Source organism: Camelus ferus, chromosome 23 (genome assembly GCF_009834535.1).
Source record: "Camelus ferus isolate YT-003-E chromosome 23, BCGSAC_Cfer_1.0, whole genome shotgun sequence".
Taxonomy (NCBI): Eukaryota; Metazoa; Chordata; class Mammalia; order Artiodactyla; family Camelidae; genus Camelus; species Camelus ferus.
In genome coordinates this window covers 32265467-32289990 of record NC_045718.1, presented here as the reverse complement: position 1 = coordinate 32289990, position 24524 = coordinate 32265467, and the positions used below count along the sequence as shown (strand labels likewise).

Genomic DNA, 24524 nt, shown 5'->3' with positions numbered 1-24524 from the left:
AATCGATAAACTATCGACAAAGAAGCTCAGACCCTGATGGTTTCACTGGTGAATTCTAACAAACATTTAAAGAATAGTACTAATTCTTTACAAACTCTCTCTCCCAAAAAAGAGCAGAAAAGAGCACTTCTCAACGTATTCTATGAGGTTGGTATTACCCTGATACCAAAACCAGACAAAGACAACATAGGAAAATCGTGGACCAATATCCCTTATAAATATAGATGCAAAAATCCTCAACAAAATACTCTGAAATTGAATCTAGCACCATATGAAAAGGATTTTACACCATGCCTAAGTGGGGTTTATTCCAGGAATGCAAGGTTGTTTAACACCTTAAATCAATTAATACTCCAAATCAATAGAATAATATTAATGACAAAAACCTCTTAACGACCTCAACTGCTGCAGAAAAAGCATCTGACAAAATTCAACCCTTTATGATAAAACACTCAACATCTAGGAATGGGAGGAACTTCTTCAGCCTGATAAAGGGAATCTTATGAAAAGCCCACAACTAACATTAGAATTAATGGTGAAAGACTGAATGCAAGAGAGAGGCCCTCTCTGGCCACTTCTATTCAACACTGTCACGGAGGTTCTAGCCAGGCAATCGGCAAGAAAATAATTCAAACAATGTCCAGACTGGAAAAGAGTAAGTAAAACTATCTCTATTTACAGATCTTTAGATGATCTTGTACATAAAAAATCCTAAGAATCCACCAAAAACTTATTAGAACTAATAAATGAATTGACAGTTGCAGAATATAAAATCAACACACAATAACAGATTTTATGCCTACATTTCCAATCAACAATCCGAAAATGAAATTAGGAAAATAGTGCCATTTACAATAGCATCAAAAACAATAAACTACTTGGGTACAAATTTAACAAAAGAGACATAAAATTGTACTCTGAAAAGCAATATTGTTCAAAGAAATTAAAGCAGACCTAAATAAATGGAAAGACATCTCATGTTCCTGGGTTGGGAGACTTACTAATCTATAGCTTTAATGAACTTCCTACCAAAATCTCAGCTCGCTTTTTTGCATAAATTGACCAGCTGATCCTATAATCCATATGGAAATGCAAGGGACCAAGAATACCCAAAACAGTCTCTAAAAAGAACAAATTTGGAGGATTCACACTATGACTTCAAAGGTTACTACAAGACTACAGTAACCAAGACTGCGTGATATGGCCATAATTGTAGACAGACATAGATCAATGGGAGAGAATTTAGTGCCCATAAATAAAACTTCATATATGAGCAAGTGATTTTTGATAAGGGTACCTTATCAAAACAATTCAGTGGGAAAATTCAGTGGGAAAATAATAGCCTTTTCAAGAAACATGCTGGAACAACTGAATATCCACAAAATAACAAAGCTGAGCTCAAGTCCTACCTATCTCACATGATATACAAAAACTAACTCAAAATGAATCAAAAAACCAAAATGTAAGAGTAAAGCTATATAACTCTTAGAAGAAAACATAAGTCTATATCTTTGTGATCTTGCAGTAGGCAATGATTTCTTGCCTTTGCCAAAAGCAAAAGCAACAAAAGAAAAAACAGATAATTGAATTTCATCAAAATTAAAAACTTTTGAGACTCAAAAAACACCATTAAGAAAGTGAAAAAGATAACCTACAGAACAGAAGAAAATATTTGTAAATCCCCCATCTATTTAATAAGGGTCTCACACCTAGAATTTATAAAGAACTCTTATAACTCAATAATAAAAACTAATTCAATTAAAATAAGAGAAAAGGATCTGAATGCAGTTTTCCAACGAAGATACATAAATGGTCCATTAAATACATGAAAAGAAGCTCAACAATGCAAAGCAAAACCACAGTAAGATACTACTTCACACTCACTAGGACACTGTTATCAAAGATAGATAACAGCAAGTGTTGGCAAGGATATGGAGAAATCAGTACCCTCATACACTGCTGGTGGGAATGGAAAATGGCACAGCTGCTTTGAAAACCGGTCTGGTGGTCCTTCAAAAGTTCACAGAAACATTATTCAAAATAGCCAAAAAGTCGAAACCACCCAAATGTCCATCAACTGATGAATGGATACACAAATGTGGTATATCCATACAGTGGAATGTAATTCAGCAACAAAAAGGAATGAAGTGCCATTACATGCTACAACCAAGGTGAACCTTTAGAACACTAGGCTAAGTGAAAGAAGTCAGTAACAAAAGACCACATATTTCAGGACTCCATTTGTATGGATTATCCTAGAATAGACAGCTCTCTCAAGACAGAAAGTAGATTAGTGGCTGCCTAGGACTGGAGGGACTGGGGAGAATCAAGGGTGACTTTCTTTTTGGGGTGATGAAAATGTTCTAAAATTGATTATGGCAATGGATGCACAACTCTGTGAATATACTACAAAGCACTGAATTGCACACTTTAAGTGGGTGAATTGTAATAAGACTCATATCTCAATTCTCAATAAAGTTCTTATAAAAAAAATGAAAGATTACCACACCCAATAAACTGGGTGACATGAAAAATCTGACAATAACAAACAATGAGGAGAAGACAGACAAAAGAAAGCCCTAATCAGACAACTAGTGGAATATAAATTGGTAACCACTTTGGAAAGAGGTCAGCCTACTATATGCTAAATTGAAGATACACATACTCTATGACAATTCTAGTCCTAGAAATACACGCGTATGTGTACCGTTACACATGCCCAAGAATTTCAAAGCAGCGTTATTTATAATAGCCCAAAACTATTAACAACTTAAATGGCCATTAATATATAAAAGGAATAACTTGCATGAATATCATATAGTAAGTTTTACAGCAATAAGAGTGAACGAGAGCTAATTCAACTATACAGACACACATTAAATGTTGAACAAAATATGCAAGGCCCCAAAGGATATATACTGTATAAATCCAATCTGACACTCAGGTATAAATTACATTGTTTACAGATGCATACTTGAGTGGTAAAAGTCCTTTAAAAGCAAGGGGGTAATTACCAATGAAGTTGGACAGTGGTTTTCTTGAGACAGAATGAGAGGAAGTGTGATCAGAAAGGAACACAGGGGAATTTTTAGGGGGACAGCAATGCTGTGCTCCTCAGCCTGGGTGGCAGTTATATGGATGTTTGTTTCACATATTCAATCTGTCATACATTTGTTTCATAAGACTTTTTCAGTATATGTTATATTTCACAATCTTAAAGGTTTAATAGGAAAGTTACACAGTCTTTCAAAAGCAACAGCTAACAGAAGCACAGAACACTTTTTGGTACCAATGCTGCTTTTTCACCACACCCTCTCCCCCACTGAAAAATAGGGCTTGGTATTTATTCTCTTCCTAGTGGATCAACTGAATAAGGATCAATATGAACTTGGAAATGAAGTGGTAACAGGAAAGTAGGTATGAATATCGAAAATAAATTTTAAAGGAAAAAAAGGCAGATCCCTAAGTAAATATTAAGTTGGGTTTGAATTTACATGGAAGAGGGTTTCTAGTCACCAAGTGCATCAAGCCCAACCAGCACAGGCCACGGCAGCAAGGAAAAAATCCCAAGACAACTCTGAGCATACAGTCATGTGTCATGTTCTTAGGAATCTGGCTATACAGAACCGGTCCGAGCTATTTTTCTCCTTAAATAGACATATGAGGTTAAAGATCATCTAAAGAGCTCAATGTATTGTCCCGCCTTCACTCTCGCTGCTACAGAACAGTGCCAGCTGCAGAAGCGACTGAATCATCTTCACAGGAGTGATGGTGTAAAGGCCATGTTCCAACTGCTTTCATCTCAAATATCGGCTTGAGTTCTACTTAACAACATGTAAGAAGAAAAGTAAATATTGATGTTAAAACTTACCTAAATCAGTATCAGCAAGCCTTTTAAAAAAGAAACATTACAGCAGGCATTACGGCAAAGTTAACAGAAGAAATAGAGGACAGATGTGTGACCTCAAAAAACCAATGCGTCTAGGCGAGGAGATACAACATAAAATACATGTGAGAACACTCAGAAAAATTACAAAGCAAGAGGTGAAGAGCCAAATGACACAGGCTGAATATGCAGCTGGTACGTTAGGTTGGAGGTAAAAGAATGAGGGGTCTGAGTCTTGAAGGGCAGGTGGCGTTTTAGAGGAAGAGGGCGCACAAAGGTCTTACAAGAGTATCATGATGAAGACAGCATTTCAGAAGTGTTTCGGGGGAGATCACAGACAGGAAGCAGGAAGGGAATTTCGAGATTAGTGAACCCATGTGCCCAGTGACCAAGGAAATACTACTATCACATAAGAAATAATAAGGAAACACTGCCTCACAAAAATGACGTGATAAATGTCAGACTGAGATTTGGGTAGAGGACGTGAAAATAGAAAGGACTTGATCCTAGAGAAGTTGTAAAACTACACGAGGGAAAGAAAAGTGCAGAGAATCATACAGCTCCAAGGAACACACATTTAGGGACAGGTGAGGATGACGTCACCACAGAATGTAAGAGAAGGGGAAGTCAGTTTGAGGAGTAAGAACACCTGGTCAATTTTGAGGGGGGTCAGTAAATCAAGAAAATTGTCTGTTATGACCTTTGTACAGAAATGAAACAACTTAATCTTGCTCTATTCTTTAAACATATTTTTCTAAGAGACAAAGTTATGAAACAAACTAAACTCCACTCTAAACACACAGGAAGAAGTGCTTATTATATGTAATAATGCCTGCTGAAGAAAATATGTAACCTTTCCTGGAAATCATGTTTAAAAAAAGCAATGAATCTAAAATGGTCATGAACTTAATCTGTGAACCACCTAATTTATGTCTGAAAAGTTTTTTTAAATATCAGAAATCTACAAGATGATCAAGAATTTTACAGCAACAGAAATGTCTGGATAAAGCCAGGCATGGAGGTAGGGGCATCAGATTACTCCTTAAGATTCCTTTTGTCCCTCTGACTCAGTCTTAACCACCATAAGAAAAGTTCACTCGTATTCACTCACCAAGCTGAGACAATTCCATCTTCTTTTTAGACCAAGTATAATACTGCAAAAGCCCTTTATAGGCCTGAATAAGGTTGATTAACACTTCCTTGGAAGAGGACTTTTCACCGTATCTCCACGTCTCCGCCTGGCTGAGATTTCTGTTCGCGTCCTCAAGCAACCCATGGTGCAGAAGGTATAATGCATGCTGTAAGGAGATCTGCCACAATGATGAGAAAAGCCCACCGTCACACAGGTCACTAGAGAAACATTAGTCAAAAAGCTCAGGAAATGTATGACATATGCGGGGCCAAGACCTTGGGAAAACACAAATGACGGAACAACATTGTCCCTGTTATCAAAAATTTCCATCTAGCAAAAAGACACTTGAAAAAATTATCATGTAAACGAGAGCTAAATTGTATAAACTTGAAACAGAAAGCAGTGTGAAAAGATCAGGGTCTTTGACGACAGAGTCCAGGCTCAAATGCTACCTTTAAAGCTACATAAACCTGAGTAAGTTGCTCTCACCCTTTGTGAGTCTCATCTTTTATACAGAATAATTATTATTAACCCCTTTAAAGGGCATTACAGGGATTAATGAAATATCTGCATATCACCTAATGGCTCGTTTGGCCTACAGTATGCAACCAATAAATTATTTTATACATGTTATATAAACTCAGAGAAGACATCTTAGTAAGGGGTGCTGAAGAATGACACTGGTTCACATGTAAAGTGTATCCCTGGTACAGGAGAAGCAGTAAGATTACACAAAGAACGAGCGTTATGGGGCGGGGCATTAAGGATACTAACGGCAGGTGCAGTTAATCACGCGAGGGGAGTCGGAGTTCAAGCTTTCACCTTAAACTATTGCAATCATTTCTCAACTGTTATCTCCAATCCTGCCCTCTACAACCCATCTTCCATGTGATTGCCAAAGAGATCTTGTTAGTCATTTGTGTAAATCCTTCAACAGTTGCACTGCCTACAGAATAAAAATCTAAGCTCCTTACACATGGCACACAGAGCTCAGCTTCCTTCCCCTGGCTTCCACCCAAGTGATTCTTAGAGTACCTAAAGCATTAGGCACAGAGCTATCAAGTTCTTTATTATCCCCTGCCACGCCAGACTACACTCTCCCCCAGTAAGCAGAGTGAATACCCACCACCATTCCAGACTCATCTCAAGCATCATTTCTTTTCCTTTCCTGACTCCCCTGCTCATTCAATCCCAGCCCTTACCAGTTCCAGAGAGCTGACCGTTTTCTACTTGGTCTTCTCCCTACACATCCCATTTCTTCCATGGCACCCATCTCCACTTATTCCATTAACACGTCTGTCTTCCTCTACCACAAGTTCCATGTCCAGCACGTTGTCTGGAGACCAGCAATCAGTGTTTTTAAAATTATTAACAAAAAAAAAATGTTTTATTGCCCATCCTAATCACCACCCTCAGACTCTGGAGTACGAAATAAGGTGTCTCTCAGGTTACTTTACTTCAACTAAGTAGACTGTATGAGCTTAAAAGGATCTAACCAATAATTTAGTAAAAACTCTACCTCCCCTCCCCCAATCAAATGGCTATCCAGTTTCTCCCTGAACGGACAGAAGGGGGAGCCCACAACACCAAGGCAGGCCACTCCTTTTCCCGATTGTTCACTTAGAAAGTTCTTCCTTATGCTGCTTCCACTTCGTTTCTACTTACCACGTACGTGGTCTACCAGGAAATGGGAACATGAGGGAGAATCGGGCACATAAGAAGAAACAAAAGATTTCTCCTAAATTAATTAATAAAATCTGAAAAGAATCCTAAACTAGGAAAAATCCTTTTTCATAATTAGAAAGCAGTGGCAATGTAAAACAGTAGAGCCACTGTGGAAAACAGTTTGGAGAGTCCTAAAAAAGTTACACATGGAATTATCTGTGTTTAACAGCAAGGTCCTGCTGTCCAGCACAGGGAACTACAGCCAAAAGCTTGCAATTACCTATAATGGAAAAGAATATGAAAAAGAATATACATGGATAACTGAATCCCTATGCTGTACACTAGAAACTAACACAACATTGTAAATCAACTAAACTTCAATAAAAAAGAATTATATGAAGTATAGCTCAGGGGTAGAGCACACACTTAGCATGTACAAGGTCCTAGGTTCGACCCCTGGTACCTCCTCTAAAAAATAAATAAATAAATAAATCTAATTACCTCACCCCACCAAAAAAAAAAAAAGAATTGTATGCTTATAAATATTACATACATATATACAATATGCATATACATATATATATATATATATATATATACACACACACACACGTGACATAAAACATGACCCAGCAATTCTATTCCCAGGTATATATTCAAAAGAAATGAAAGCAGGGACTCAAACAGATAGTTGTACATCAATGTTCATTGCATTTTTATTCACAATAGCCAAAAGGTGGAAACAACCAAACAAGAGATGAAAGGATAAACAAAATGTGACAGATATGTACAAGAGAATATTATTCAGCCATAAAGAGATGAAGTCTGACACATGCCACAACATGGATACATCCTGAAAACATTATGCTAAGTGAAATACCCAAAACATAAAAAGGACAGATACTATGATTTCACTTTTATGAAATATCTAGAATGGGCAAACTTGTAGAGACAGAAAACAGGCCAGAGGTGCCCAGCGGCTGGGAGGAGGAGGGACTGGGGAGTTATTGCTTAATGGGTCCAGAGTTTCTGTTTGGGGTGATGGAAAAGTTTTGGAAATACTGGTGATAGTTGCACAACACCGTGATTGTAATTAATATCATTGAATTACACACTTACAAATGGTTATAATGCCACGTTCTATGTTATATATATCTTACAATAATTTTCAAATATTTGGAAAATAGGAAAAGTAAAAATAAAACAAAACAGGAACCAGAGGGTAAATAAGTATTTTAGGCTTTGCTTTCTTTCAGCTTCTCTCATTCATCCAAGTGTCTTACCTCCTTCCCCCTTGTTTACCTGCCTTATCACTGAGACACGCAATTTTAAAAAGTGAGCACTGCAAATGTAAGTTCACAAAGCCTACGATCTCACCTTCAAGTAATTCATGACACCAATATTTTTCATCCGGTCTGCAAAGGTATTGAAAGTCTCCAGACTGCTTTTGGGGTGATAATACAAAATTTCACTTCCAAGCCTCCAAATAATCTGTCAAAACAGAAATTACTAACAAAAATGTAAAATCTTCACCTTAGCCACTGTCTAAGAAAGTTAATTTTTTTCTGATTACAACATTAAAAACAACTTATAATTCCTTCTTCTGGATACCACAACTGCCAACAATGTACTGTACTTCACCCAGTGAAACTAATGTTTTATGTGATAAAAAAGATCCTTCTGTTGATTAAGTTAAAATACCAGGTAAATATAATAGTGTCATTTTTAAGCTAGTATTCTAAAGAAGGTAGGCAGTTAAGATACATATTAAGGAATAGAATTTTAGCTGCCATAGGATGAAGAATATTCAAGTCAGAAAACTCAGATTCTATTATTATTGGCTTTTTCACCACTCTCGGCCTCATCTTTGTTATCTACCAAATGAGAGCTCCGGACTCGATGTTTCCCAAGATGCCAACAAGCTCTATGACTACAGACTGTAGCTGGTCTATATTCAGAACTCCAATTTAAGAATTCTCGTCAGCTATGGACAAAGCTTAATAAAACTATTTTCTTCCCAGAGCACCAAAACTTTGGTGACAGAATTTGGAGATCTTCTTTTTCATGGGAATGAATCTCTTATTTCTCTTACTCCAATTTAAAGTACTTCAATAATATTGACTTTCAAGTAAATTTAAGTGAATTTTAAATTAGTTCTTTCTCTGAAAATCGATCAAGTACACATTAGTTGTTTGCTATCATCATAATATTCATCTTTCCAAGTCAGAAATGAGAACAAGATTTCATACATAGAACACCAAACTGCACTATTTGGAAGCTTAAAAAAAAATGTGCAGATTATCCTATCATACTAGTTCTTAAATCTAGTTGTATGTAAGAATTACCTTGGACACCAGTTAAAAATAAATATTCTAGGGATGTCAACTCTGATTGATTCAGTAGATCTGGGGTGGAGCACAAGAATCTGTATTTTCAACAAAACCCCTATGTGATACAAACAGAGCCCAAATTAAGTGTCTGGGAACCAGTGATCTAATTCTTTCATTTTAAAAAAACAAACTCTGGACAAAAAGAGACTGCAACTTGTCCAGTGTTTTACAGATCTACATAACTTAAAGTCCGTAAACTATTTAATCAATGGTTAATTTTTTTCTTTCATATTGTTGGGCTCTATTAAGATGCCTAACTGATACAGTGGTTACTCCATTAGTCAAAGCTACTTGAGACAGTCATGTGAAGTTCTGTGTGGATAAACTGTCTTTTACAGAACAAATTTAACAATATATGCCAGGCACTGCTCCAGATCCCTGCCCTTGTGGAATTCACGTTCTGTTGTAGAGAGACTGACAATAAACCAAGAAAAAGAATAATTAAATTGGCAAATATTATTGGGGGGGGATAAAGCAGGATAAGGGAATCAGGACTGCCACGCGGAAAGTGAAGGGGGGCTGGTGTGCAGTTGGGATTCTGAACAGTCATGAAAGTGTGACTTGAAGGAGGGTGGCCATAGTGATAGCTGAAGAAAGACCTTTTCCAGTAAAATAGCAAAGGCAATCAGGAAGGAGTAAGGCTGGCTGTTTAAGAAAGAGCATGGAGACCAATAAAGCTGGAGAAGAAAAAGTAACTTGGAGAGTAATAGCAGATGAGGTCAAAGGGGGAAAGGGAGTGAGCAGAGCATGGAGAACTTGCAGGGAAAGACAAGGACTTTGGCTCTTACTCTGAATGAAATGGGAAGCCACTGCAGTGTTTTCAGCAGAGGACTGACATGATGTGACTTATGTTTTAAATGGACTGTGCTGCATCATTAATCATTAGGAAAATGCAAATCAAAACCACAATTGAGACACCACTTCACAACCACTAGGATGGCTATGATCAAAAAGACAGACAATAACAATGCTGGCAAGGATGTAGGGAAACTGGAACCCTCACACATTGCTGGTGGGAATGCAAAACGGTGCAGTCACTTTGGAAAGCAGTCTAGCAGTTCCTTAAGAAATTAAATATATTTACCATATGCCTCAGCAATTCCACTCCTAGGTATATACCCAAAAGAAATTACAAACACCCATACAAAAACTTATACATGAATGTTCATAGCAGCGTTATTCATAATAACCAAAAAGTAAAAACAACACCATGTGTAAAAGCTGATGAATGGATACATAAAATGAGAGATAGCCATACGCTGGAATATTAGTTTGAAAATACAGAATAAAAAAGAATGAAGTACTAACACGTTACAAAATGGATAAACCTTGAAAACATTATGTTCAGTGAAAGAATTCATTCACAAAAGGCCGTTTATTGCATTTCACTTTTATGAAATGTCTGGAATAGAAACTGGTGATTGCCAGAGTCTAGGGGATGGAAAGGAGTCACTACAAGTGGGTACAGGGTTTCTTTTTTTGGGTGGGGACAAAAATGTTCTAAATTCAGACTGTGGTAATGGTGGCACGATCCCTGTGAATATATGAAAAAACACTGAATTGTACAATGTAAATGGGTGAGTTGTATGGTGTGTCAACTGTATCTGAATAAAATTATTTTTTTTAAAGGTATCAGTCTGGTTATTATGCTCAAAATAGACTTAGGGGCAGAGAAGGGCAAGCAGTCATCTAAGTGAGATGACAGTGGCTTGAATCAAAGCACAGCAATGGAGGTGGTGAGATATACTCAGACTGCAGGGAGCATACTTTCAAAGTAGAGCCAGCAGGATTTTCTGATGGCTTGGATATGGGATAGAAAAGAAAAATGACTCCAGAGTTTGGCTCTCACGATTAAGTACATAAAGCAGCACCACCTGAGATGAGGGAAATTGGGCTGGACAGGGAATATCAGAAGACCCATTTTAGATATGTCAGTATGACGTCACATTTCATACTAGTTGATACGCAATACCAAGAGGTGACGCTGAGCAGAGCTGGACGTAGGAATGAGGACTTGAAGAGAGATGTCAGGGCCACAGAGACAGTTGGCGATCATCGGCACAGAGACTGAATTTAAGGCTATGAAACTGAATGGGATCGTCAAGAGTGAGTTCAGATAAAGACAACGACTAAGCACTGGATTTCTCAGGTCTTCCCACGTCAAAGGGCCAAGCAGAAGAGGAGCCATCAAAGACGGCCGAGAAATAGCCAGTGAGGGAGGAGGAAAAACAGAGAGTGCGGTGATCACACAGGAGGGAGTGACCTACCACGTTTAAAACTGCTGACAGACTAAGTTAGCCGAGCACTGACCATCAGCCACTGGATTCAGCAGAGATCACTGCTGATCTTGACAAAGCACTTTAGTAGAAATGGTGGTGGTTGTGGGGGGAGCCTAACTGGTGAGGGCTTGGAACAAACAGGTGAATACAACACTTTCTAGGAATTTTCCTGAAAGGGAGAGTGGAAAAATGAGGATCAGTCTGTGGAAGAAGTAGGGGGTCAAGAGATGTCATTAAGGGAGGGAGGGTAACAGCTCAGTGGTAGAGCACATGCTTAGCATGCGTGAGGTCCTGGGTTCAATTCTCAGTACCTCCATTAAAAATAAAAATAATAATAATAATAAAATAAAAAGATGGTGTAAAGTGGAAGAAATAACAACATGTTTGTATGAAGACGGGAAATACTCTACAGTGGGGGAAAATTATGACAAGGGGAAAGAATTATTTAAATGAATGATTAAATATTGGGAAATCTGAGAATTCAAACTATTTTTTTTGGAGAGAGGAGGTAATTAGGTTTATTTATTTGACAGAGGTACTGGGGATTGAACCCAGGACCTTGTGCATGCTAAGCAGGCAGTTTACCACTGAGCTATACCTTCCTCCCCTCCAAACTATTTTTAGTCTCTTTTAAAATGATAATAGAAAAAAGAAATGTGCAAAAAGTGTCCTGATACCAACTCTCCACCCCAAACTACTTTTAGCAGCTTTTGGTAAAATCAATTTGAGAACAGCAAAAGCTATCCTGGGTGGAGCTCAAGAGGCAGAATCTCCCAGGATTCTGTCACTTCTTCCAGCAGACTCACACTTTACTTACCTCGGGCGCGCCCTGCCTTTTGTTGCTATCTGAATCTTCCAAGATCTGCAAGTAACTGTGCATGTATTCCGCAGCTTGCTGCCACTGGTGCTTCAGCAGAGCTTCTTGGATAAAACTTAAACAAGCACTTGTTGTCTGAGCAAAATCCTTCTCCCTCTTTCCTCCAGTTGCTATAAAGGTTAAAGAGAAGAGTCTTGACTCACAGAGACCCCAGTTCAACAATTCCAGAAGCTTACTTCTGATAAGCATAGTTTTCACAAGCAGAGCAGGAGGTATAACTTAATCCAGCTCAGCCCAATTATCAAAGCTGGCAACACTTGAAACAAACTCTTCCATGCCATTTTAACTAGTTGTAGCAAATGAAACAAATGTTTAATTAGGAGATGTCTAATTGGATGTTCTAGGGCTACCAAGGTCATCAGATCCTTCAAATCTGATTCAACTGTCTTTTCATCCTTGCACTAAACAATCTGGGAAGACTCTCTCAAAGACGCCCCCAAACACAGTCCCGGGTATTTAGAATGGGTAAGAATCACGAGGGTCATCCTAGGGAAGCTTGGTCTTTTTTACCTACCAATGTTCTGAGAACACCAAAGGTGAGCTTTTATTTTTTATGGACAGAGTTCCCAGTAAGGCAATGACAGTAAAGGCAAATGAGACTATAACAACTGTAGACACTAGCATTTATTTATCTCCAAAGTATTGACAATCCTCATGTTAAGAATATGTGGGCTTAGTTAAAACCCCGTTATGAGTAACAGGTGGCGTATTCCCACCTCTTCTTCCCTTCCCACACCACTACGAGATCCCTACAGGCCCAGGCCCGCAGTCTTCCAGCTGGGTACCCTCACCCTAGGGAGTACACAGAGACTAAAGGTACCACACAAAGTCAGTTTTACAGCAATCAGCTAGCAGATCTTCAACTTTCTGACATACTCTTTCCTAAAACTGATCTGCTAGAAAATGGTGCCTATGTCAAGACTTCATGACAAAATCATTCTACATTACTTTAAGGTGAAAATACAGGTACTTAGTGTTGAGAAAGAGAACGAATCTAACACATCCATTTGAAAGTCAGGTGATTTCCAATTCATCACTTATCAAAACTGTAGAAGAACCTAGTAACTTTTGTAACAGACCACTATGTAATTTTTTCATAAACAATTCAGAAGGAATTCAAAGACATGATACATTGCTATAATTAAACTCCATCCATTGCCAGCTACTTACTTATGTGACTAAAGTCTCTCAGAATTCCTACCAATTAAAACAAAATACAATAGGGAGGAGGGTATAGCTCAGTGGTGTTTAGCATGCACAAGGTCCTAGGTTCAATCCCCAGTACCTCCATTAAAAAACAAAACTAACAAACAAAAAATATAATAGAATTGAAGCTAAATCTTTTCTCATTTTAGAAATACATAATATCATTCATAGATATAAGAAATGGAAAAAAGTGGAAACCTTATCTACCAAGACAAATAAGCAATAAAAATTTACTTTTAGTATTTAAAATTTAACAAAAACTTTAATACTTACGTTATTTTGAACAGCTGTGTACAACTATCAATAATAAAGATGTCTCAATCCAGAAGAAATTTTAATACTTTTAATACTTAAGGTTTTAACCTTACAGGATATTATGGTTAAAAAATAATCAAATGTAGATACATAGTTTATGGCAAGAATAAACGTATAAAAGAAAGGAACAATGTAAAATTCCTATCTATTAAAAGCTCTTCCATAAATACTAAATGGCTAGTGAAAGGTATCACATTACTACACTATTTAGATTCCACCAAATATATTTTTAAAAGTCACATAATAATTTCAATTAAAAGTGTCAATATATGTTGAAAATTATGCCTTTTGCAACTAACAAACTTAGGATACCATTTTTAGATGGCACCTTAAGAGTCTGCATGATAATACCTAATTTTTCAGGGGTAAAAAAAAAAGGGTGGACGACTATTGCATTGACCAGTGCTGCTTCTCAAATTTTTCTAATTATACATACAAATCACCTGGGATCCTGGTGCTTGCAACTCACTGCGGTCCTATAGCCAGCATCCTTAGTATCACCAGGAACTTACTAGAAATGCAGAATACTACGCGCCACCCACCTCTCTGAATTAGAAGCTGCGTTTGATAAGATCTGTTCCCAGGATCAGCAGCACCAGGCAGCTAGTCCAGGAAACTGACAAAATACCTCTTCCCTAAAACCTCATTCATTCACTTGAAGGCCAAACTCCCTTCTACCCTTCTAGTTTTCACAGCTCAGACTGGAAATTGACTTTAGACTACTATATATAAATCCTTAGAAAATTCCCCTCCTGTCTTCCAACTGAGCCTAATTACCTCAGGAATAGCTCTCATTTCATTCTTTTGAGAGCAAAAGATAATTTTACCGGTTGCTGATCAACTTTAAGAACAACTGTCAAGGAAAATAAATTTTGATAGAATGAGTTACAATAATGAACCAGTTATCATCGACTTAATTTCTAATGCTCTTGAAAGAATCTGGAAACTTGTCCACCTATGAAATACTTTTTTGAGCTCTACCATGCTCCAAGCATTATTCTGGGTATTCAACATAACAGCTTTATTCCAGATTGGTGCCTGCCTTCAAATTTTCTGCTCTAGGGGGCACACCCTTCAAAATGCCAAAAGAAATCTAAGAGAATAAAAAATAAATAATTGTTAGGCAACTGTGTTTTCCTATTATGGTTAATTACCACTTATACCAATTATAATGTCAATATTACCTGCAACAATATTCTCATTGCAGACGTAAAGTATTTGGAGTTTAACAGGCTATCCGTAACATACGAAACATTTCTAAGCATGTCAATTCTGGTTTTAAATCTACTTGTCTGTGGACTGACTCAAGCTCTCTATAGAACACTGGTGACAGAAACATGCCCAGCTATGCTGTAACCAGCAGGAACTCTAGATTACTAGTTCCCTACAAGGGTAAAGGAGCACTCCCTCTGAAGTGCCATCCATTCAAACCTGGCTCAAACTATGTACGCTGATCCAGCAAAAATAAAACGAGGAAAGAGAAAATAAATTGTTATTTTTTCAACATTCACTATGCATGAGGCTCTATGCTAGGCACTTTACATATAGTATCCCTTTTCATATATGTATCTATCTCAATGTAGGCTTTGAGGTCAGATAGACCTGAGTTTGACTCCTGATAGCAGCATTTTGAGTTTTAACTTCAAAATTCAGTTCCCTCATCTTTAAAATGCCTAGCACACAGATTTACCAAGGATTAATTTACTGAGATAATTAAATGAGATGACATTTAGATTGAAAGATAAAGAAACAGGAGCTAAATTCTAGGAGTTAGGGAATCTCAGTCAAGGGGAAGGGAGGCCAGGCTAAGAAAGATATATTTACAGTCAATTAGAAAAGTGCTGGTTCAATGTATTCCCAGGCCTATTCCACCCAACACGCCAGCATACAGGTAACTGCTCCTTTTATATATTCTTACGGGGAATTTATCCCATAGAAAAGCTTGCTTATTTCTATATTACATGAAAATAGGAGAAAATACCCTTTTTTGAAATCTATTATAGATCCATTAAAAATTATTTCAATGCAATTCAACAGAAACTTCTGGTATGTACTCTTCAATGGCAGAGACCATAACTTCTTCAACTGTGTATCCCCAATATTCAGCCAATGTCAGGGATACAGTAAATACTTAGGATTACTGTAAAAAAAAAAAAAGTATATCTACCATAATACGACTGTTATTAATTAAAAGGAAAATAATTCTATAAGGAAAAAAGAATCTATGTTTTGTGATTTCTTTTTTATTAACAGTCTAAAAAAAAAAAACCCTCATATAGTCTTATCTTGAAACTTAAACCAGCTTGGTTATCCATTTTTGTACCCATATTGAATCTTATCATCTCCTTTCATTAAAGCTGAAATGGTTGCATGTTATTTTACTTACCCACAGTTTCTATATGCTTTTGGAGCCAAGGAAAGCACATTCCTGTACCAGAGAGCACACACGTTTCCCCCTGTTCATCTTCTGTCGTGGGCCTTACTAATTCTTCACTGAAATCACTCATACCTATTCCAAACTGAGAATATCAGTTACTTTCTGTACATCTTAATCCACAGGCTTCCGAGCTATAAAGGAAAAGTCATCTTTTATCCAATGAATATCAAAGATCAACAAAATTAATTGTACCTAGTAGTTCCTTTAAAGAAAACAAATTTAATTATGTCAGCAGTAGCTGAAATGAATGACTCATTAAAAAAGAGAACTACAATGACTAATATATTTCAAAAAGATATAAAAATACTAATGCTTCAATTTAAAAAACTCATCTAGAGGAATAAACAGCAAATGATGTATAATACCAAAACAGCGTTAAGTACAATAATAAGAATAACGGTAGTTAACATTTATTGGGCCCTTTCCATACACCAGGCCTATACAGTATCTAACTTAATCATTACAGAAATCCAGAGGTAAGTACTATTATTTTCATCCATTTTCATGCTGAAAAAAACCGAAGGGCTCAGTGCAATTATGTATTCTGGCCCAATGTCACAGAAAAGGTGAGGAAAATATTCTAGGAACTAGAACAGCAAACACGGTTGGAATGAACAGAGTTTGGGGTGTGTGTGGAGGAGGGGGACGCAAGGCAGAACTGATAGAGGGAAAATAATCTACAAAAACAGCCCTGTGCCAAGGTGAGTTTGGACTTAATCATCAAGATGCTCAGGGCCCCTCTCTCTTCTTTCATACATCCAACTGATTATTAGGTTCTGCTGGTACTGCCTGCTAGTAATTCTCCCATCTTCCTCTCCGCCACTCTACACCACTCCCCTAGCTCGGGACACTTTCAAACTGTGTCTGGATTACTGCGTTCGCTTTCTAACTCGTTACCCTGCCTCAAATGTGCCTTCTCCACATTACAGCCCGAGTAAACCTTTCAAAATCAAGTTCTGTGGTTAGGAGTCTGGGTTTGAAATAACACCTGAATCTGAACCCAACTCACACGTATTTAAAGGAGTCATTCCAGAAGAAGCCCCCAACCTTCCTTCCCCAAATCTCCCAAGACTGAACTGGTGCCGTGCAGTTGTCACGGTAACCAAAGCTGCTTCTCCAGCCTCGCGCTCAGAACTCGAGGTTTCAGAGCATCAGCAGAAAATATGAGAAGAACACGGGTGAATCCTAGCACAGCCCTGCCCGTTCCACTGGGACGCAGGCAATGACTGATGGACGACAAACGCTGGACTTACCCGCCAAAAGCCGGAGCTCTTCAGTGACACTAAACTCCACTCTCCGGACTCCAGACCAGCGTGACCAAACTCTCGGAAGCGGAGTCCGCCAGCGAACGCTTGGAGAGAACTTGCGCAAAACCTCCCTCTGGCTTTCCCCCGGCGCGCAGACGCAGGCGTTCAGCCGGCGCGCAGGCGTGGCCCCGCCCCTAACTCCCGATTGGGTGGTGGAGGCGCCTCGACCCCGGAAGTGACCCGGAAGTGGCCGCGGACTGCCGCCTTCTCATCAAATTGGACCCAGGTTTCTCTCGTATTCTGTCTCAGCCGAAAAGTGGGAGACTTTAATTGCAAAGGGAGACTAGTGCAAGGGAAGGAAGGCTGGATTAGGGTGGCAGTCAAAAGAGCAGAATGTCACTTTGCCCTAGTAATTCACTGTAAGAGGACCTTTACCTTACTGCTTGGCTCGCGGGCGCAGGGCGCAAGCCTCAGAGGCTTGGCTCGCGGTCCTGACAAGATAAATCTTTGTCTAGCCTTTTAATTGCTTCCTTGAAGTCTTTTCTCTTTTATTAAAGGTTTAGCTTTGAATTTAAGGGACTCTGGCTGTCCCGCCCAAATTTCGGCAAGAATACTTTTCTCCTTAGCGGGGTGGTTCTGTGGACCTGTCTGGGGTCACTTTTCATGGGGAACGTTGACGAACTTACGAAATAAGGGCCGAAAGTAAGATGGTTAAATGTGAAATGAGGGGAAATTGAGGGGCTCTAGGGGTGATGACCCTGGAAAAGCAGAGACTCGTGGGAACACAGTATCTCCAAAATTTGGAGGGCTGATGTGTGTGAAAGAAGGGTCAGACTTTTCGTAGCATCAGAGAATAGAACTAGGACTAAGTAGTGAAAGTTAAACTGAGGCAGCTTTAAAGTCATTACAAGTATTTTGTTCATAACTAAGGCTGCACAAATAATGGCATAGGCTTCCACAGGAATCTTTTGAGTGGCCCCTGCCCTGAAAGTGAACCATTTGAGCAGAATCACAGTATTGTAGAGGTGATTAAAGGGTCTAGGGAGAATTTGTAGAGGGATTCCTTAAAATGCTGAAATACTTAGTACTATGTTGTCTTCATAAACACTACGTAGTAGCTATGGGCTTGTGAGAAGAATTCTCCTGCTGTTCTTTGGGTCGTAAATCCTTGGCCTCACTCAAGTCAGTGCACTAACTCCGCAGGTAAGGTTGACCAAAATGACATTGTGGTCCAGGAGGAATGCACACACAGAATAACACAGCCACACGTTTCTAGTGTAAAGATTTTGGTCTGGCTATATTTTTTCCTTTGCCGTGAGGTATAATTTCACCCAAACCAACCTAGATTGGATATAATCTGGCTAGAAATTCATGCTCCCACAAAAATGGGGAAGAAATTTCTGATTTACCTTAATGTTCTCAGTCAACACTTGGCAACATTAGATAAAACAGAGAAAGTTAAGAATTAATATCCTTATATGCTCTACCTACTTCTTCCCTTTTCCATGGTGTAATTCTGGTAGAAAATGTGTTGGGGAGAAGAGAGTAAAAAGAAAACTATACTATATCACACCCAAGAGCATAAATAAGATTTTAAAAAAGAAAGCATGACAAAAATGCAAATGTAAAACAAAGCAAAGCATACAGAAGGCTTCTAGACTCCAATCTAGGAGAAAACATCTTAAGGAACAGAAAGATTGCATTGTGCTAAAGAGCAACTTAATATGATGAATTACATTTTTTAAGAACTGCAAACTGTTATTTAGAGAATATTATTCCCACAACGCTTCAGTTGCTCCCATGAATGCTTTATTAGAGTTCCTGCAATCTAATAAAGAACAAGCTTCAGACACTCTAGAAAATTGGAAAGATCAGATCTACCTGAAAATTCTCTAGAGAAGTCATTTCTTACATCTCATTAAGATGAACTTCACCAGGTTTTCACAGGCTGGATTTGACCTGTGGACTATCATTGGCCAACAGTTTCTCTAGAGTACCACTTAATGTACCAATTAATGTTTATGTTCACAACAGAGATTTAGATTTAGTTTGGATACATATATGCATACATACATACAATTTTAAAGATACGTGATCTTTTTAGTGATGATTTTTGTGTCTAAAAAGATATTTACTAAAAAATAATTACTGATACCATCATACGTCTCAATCACTATGATAGTCACTCACTCTATATTGCTTATCCTGGGTACTTTAACATACAACTGGTAGGTGTTAATGCTGCAGAGTTTTTGCTGTTCTGTTGTGGAGAAGCCTGGTTAGAATGGGTAAATGGGATCAATCATCATAAAGATGATGTATATTTATTTAATTATAATTATTATCCTAATGATTCTACATACTGCATCTCAACCTATAGTCCCCTAAGTTTTAATTGAGAAACATGGTCTTTTGTTAAGAATAAAGGGGGGAAAATCCCTCTCTATCCATTCCAAATAATTTCAAAATATATGCACAGTTTGACTATTAAACACCAAAAAAAGCCATATAATTCATTCAGATCTAAATTTAAGATAAGATAGTGCAAAAGAGAGAACAAATGTGGGAATGTGGAAGTAGAGCAATATAAGACCCTTCTAAGAGGAGGGAAAATACAAATTCAGAAGTGTGATGTACTTAGTAAGTTAGTATTAGCTTTAATGACAAAAAAAAAAAAACCCTATAAAGCAAAGTTACTTGGATCTACAGGGATTTTTTTTCAAGGTTGATGTTAAAACTCTTCTCTTTTAGCTGATAAGAGAAACTATGGAATAGGAATATTTATAGTCACAGGTGCTTTGTTAAACGATCTCAAGCAGTACATCTCATCTGGGAAGTTGGTACCATTTCTACCCAGGAGAGTTTGGAAATGCATGGGGGCAGTTTTTATTTTATCATGACTAAGGATGGTACTAAAATTTCATGGCCAGGGCTAGGGTTGTTGTATATCCTGCAACTGGTAGGAATGTCCCCCCCCCCCCCAAATGCCAACAGAGCTCTAGTGAGAAACATTTGCCTAAACAAGTAACATGCTCTGGTTCCTTACTTAACTGCAACTTTTCCCTACAATTCAACCTAAAAGGATAAGGGCTCTTGTGCAAATTGTTTTATTACCCATTTAAATGTCATTCTTGGTTTCCTTATGTTTGTCAAGACTAGTAAATGTGTTTAAGACAATTATAAGATATAAATAATAACAAAGTGATAAAAATCTCAACTTCTGATTACAAACAAAAAATTGGATGTTTCGAGATAAAAATAAATAAAAACCTCCCCCCACCAAAATGAAAAATAATTAAATGCAATAATAAATAAATGAAATATTTTTTCAAAAAAAGAAGGGAACAGTTTCCAGGGCAGGTACTATCAAAAAATATCTCCTTTGTGATGAAGTCAGTGGTTTGCTGAGACTCTTGTACCATCAACCACCCCTATTGTCTGTAGGAGTCTGGGATTTGGCTGTTTATTTAAACAACATAAATGGGCAACATTTTAATATGCTATCCCATTGCTTCTTATAGAAACAGTATGAAGGTTTACCTTTAGCCCCAATGTTACAGACAAGGAATCTGAGACTCAGAAAAGTTAGCAACTTGCCTAGGGTCGCACAATTAGACTTCTGATACCTAGTTTAGTGCTTTTGACTACATTATCTGCCTCTGCTCTTGTTCTAGTAAGGAAGTAATTCCTATCTGAAAACTGTAAATAGATATAGCTAAACAGTCTACATGGTGGAAATTGTGTTGTATAAGCCCCACCCTGGAATTTGTTCTGTATTTGTTCAAAGCACCAAATATTTGACTTCTGTGAAAAATAGTGCCAAGGTAAATTAGGCAGAACCGGAAACAGGAACTTCTATATAAGCCTATGTACTACTGACGATTTCAGATGTTTGAGTTTCCTTGTTTAGTAGAAACTGGAATAATATTTGCCAGGACTAGACAAATAATACCTGCTGATAGAAGACCTTGCCTTGTATGACTCACTCAGAAGAAAACATACACTTTGACATGACTTTGACATGGCTTTTTAATTGTAAGGGAAGGATTTAACTCTACTGGTCACACCCAACACAAATCTTCATTCTCCTTGGCTTTCAGAACAGGATACATGCTTAAATTCCACTGTAGCTGTTTGATTCCTTAAAGTCTGATGGCTTTCTGTTTTTCACTCTTAAGTCTAAATTCTTGTGCTGATCAATAATCTTTCATAATCTGACCTACCCTCGCCACCCAAGTTTATCTCCCACTACTCTTTACTGAAATCTCCAACTAAAATTGTGGATTTGTGCAGTTCTCCCTTAAGTTCTGTTTTGAAGCTTTCTTATTCAGGTAAACAATGAAAATTGTTACATCCCCTTGATGAGTGGACTTCTTTAAGATTATAAAATCACTTCCTTTACTCCTGGTAATATTCTTTGTTGTGAAATCTGCTTTGTCTGATAATATGGCTACTCCAGCTTCCTTTTGATTAGCCTTAGTTTGATTCATCTTTTTTTTTTTTACATTTAACCTATTCATGCCTTTATATTTAAATGTGGGTTTCTTGTGGTAAGCGTATAGTTGAGTCTTGCTTTTTAAAAATTGAATCTGAAAATCTATGCCTTTCAATGTGGGTGTTTAGACCATTTAAATTTAATGTGATTATTGATAAGATTAGGTTTAGATCTATGGTCTTGCTATTTGCTTTCTATTTGTCTCATCTGTTCTTTGTTGTCCTTTCCTCTTTTCCTGCCTTCCTTTGGATTAATTGAGAATGTGTCATCTCCTTTGTTGGCTTACTAGCTGTAACTCTTTGTGGCTTTGTTGTTGTTGTTGTTGTTGTTATAGAGTTCACAATATGCATCTTTAACCTATTACAGTATACCTTCATGTGATATTTTATCACTTGCCTATGGTTTTAGGTCTTTACAACAGTATACTTCCATTATTCTCCTCCTTTTATGTTACTGTAGTCATACATTTCACTTGTACATATGTTATAAACAGCACAGTACAGTTTTATTATTTATGCTTTAAACAGTTAATTATCTTTTAAAGAGATTTTTTTAAAAAGAAAAATCATTTTATATTTTATGTATTTTTTTAAATGTTTGCCCACATACATACATTTCTTGTATTTTTCATTCTTTTGTGTAGATTCAGATTTTCATGTTTTTTTTTCCCCCTGCCAAAAGGCTTCACCATTTCTTGCAGTGTAGATATGGTAATGATGAATCCTTTTAGTTTGAAATTTGCTTTTTGGTATGGGAATCTTTTTTTTTTTATAGTATTATTAACATAAAATTCACGTAAGTATACAATTCACTCATTTGAAGTGAACAATTCAAGTTTTTAGTGTAATTGCAGAGTTGTGCATCACACAATCAATTTTAGAACATTTCCACCACCCTCAAAGAGAAATCTTGTACCCTTTATCTGTCACCCCTTCCTCAACTTCCCCATCTCTGCCGGTCCTAGCAACAAATAATCTACTTTCTGTCTCTCTAGGTTTGTGTAGCCTCGCTATTTCATATAAATGGAACCATACAGTATGTGGGCTTCTGTAGCTTTTTTTTTCACTGAAGTTTTCAAGGATCATTCCTGTCATAGCATGTATCAGTACTTTATTTCCCCACCTTTTTTTCTTTTTTGCCAATGTATTGATATACAATATTTTACTTACTAATTCATTAGTTGGATGGAGATTTGCATTTGGGTTGCTTCCATTTTTGGCTGTTATGAATAATGATTCTATCCATATTTGTGTACAAGGTTTTGTGTGGATATATGTTTTCATTAATCTTGGTTATATTCCTAGGAGTGGAATTGCTGGGTTATATGGTAACTCTATGTTTAATCTCTTGAGGAATTGCCAGATTGTTTTTAAATTGGGTTATTTGTCTTTTATTATTGAACTTACAGAGTTTATTGTAGACTCTAGGTGCAAGTTCCTTATCAGATATATGAATGGTAAGTATTTTCTTCCCCCTTGTGTGGTTGTCTTTTCATTATCTTGATTAGGTTCTTTGAAGCACAGAGATTTTAAATTTGATGAAGTTCAGTGCATCTGTTTTTTCTTTGGTTGCTTGTGCTTTTAGTGTCATACCTAAGACATCATTGCCTACTCCAAGATTTTTCCTTGTTTTCTTCAAAGATTTTTGTACTTTTAGACCTCACATTTAGGACTATGACCCATTTTGAGTTAATTTTTGTATGTGGCTAAGATGGGGTTCAATTTCATTCCTTTGCACATAGCTATCCAATTGTCCCAGCACCATGTGTTGAAAAGACTTCACTTGATCTTTGAAAAATATTTTCACTTAGTCTACAACTCCAGAATGTCATATTTTCCCCCAGCACTTTGAATATATTGATCTTCTGTCTTCTGGCTTGCATGTTTCCAATGAGAAATTTATCTTTACTCCTATGTACATAGTGTGTTTTTTCTAGGTGATTTTCAATTTTTCTTTTCATTACCATCAGTTTTAAGCAATTTGATGTGCACTGATGTCATTTTATTCATGTTTCATGTGGTTGGGGTTTGTCAAGCTTCTTGGATCTGTGAGTTTTCATCATATTTGGAATGTTTTCATTCATTGTTTCTTCAAATATGTTTTCTGCCTCCCACCTCCTTCAGGGACCCCCATTACATATATATTGGGCTGATTCAAGGTGTCCATGCTGATACTTTGTTCATTTCTTTTAGTCTGTTTTCTGTGTTTCATTTTGGAGAGTTCATATAGCTATATTTCAAGTTCACTAATGTTTTCTTCTGCAGTGTCTCATCTGCTGTCCATCCAGTCCAGTGTATTTTTCATGTCAGGCATTGATTTCTCCTAAGTTTGATTTGGATCATTTTTATACCCTCTGTGTTTCTCTTTTACACGCTCAGTATCTTGAACATATGAAATATAACTGCATTGATGTCCTTGTGTAATAATTCTATCATATGTGTCATTTTGGAACATTCCTATTGATTGATTTTTCTTTCATTGTGCATTGTATTTTCCTGCTTCTTTGCATGGTTTCTAATTTTTTTTTTTTTACTGTATTCCATACATTGTGAATTTACCTTGTTAGGTGCTGGATATTTTGTATTCTTTTAAATA

The 24524-nt window shown here is 37.2% G+C and overlaps 1 protein-coding gene across 3 annotated transcripts in view; it reads right to left on the bottom strand.

Moving 5' to 3' along the window:
* TAF1A (TATA-box binding protein associated factor, RNA polymerase I subunit A) overlaps positions 1–17582 on the bottom strand; it is a 29069-nt gene extending 11487 nt beyond the window's left edge. Inside the window, exons 1-5 of one of the 3 annotated variants that reach the window (XM_014562167.2) lie at positions 17441–17582; positions 16137–16318; positions 12170–12339; positions 8061–8174; positions 4998–5196 (exon numbers count right to left, since the gene is read on the bottom strand). In XM_014562167.2, the coding sequence (XP_014417653.1) occupies positions 4998–5196; positions 8061–8174; positions 12170–12339; positions 16137–16257 (604 nt within the window). In that variant the 5' untranslated portion in view covers positions 16258–16318; positions 17441–17582. The remainder of the gene's footprint in view (positions 1–4997; positions 5197–8060; positions 8175–12169; positions 12340–16136; positions 16319–17440) is intronic. The other 2 variants (XM_014562168.2, XM_006188142.3) reach the window with 2 other exon arrangements.
* Between the last annotated feature and the right edge of the window lie 6942 nt (positions 17583–24524).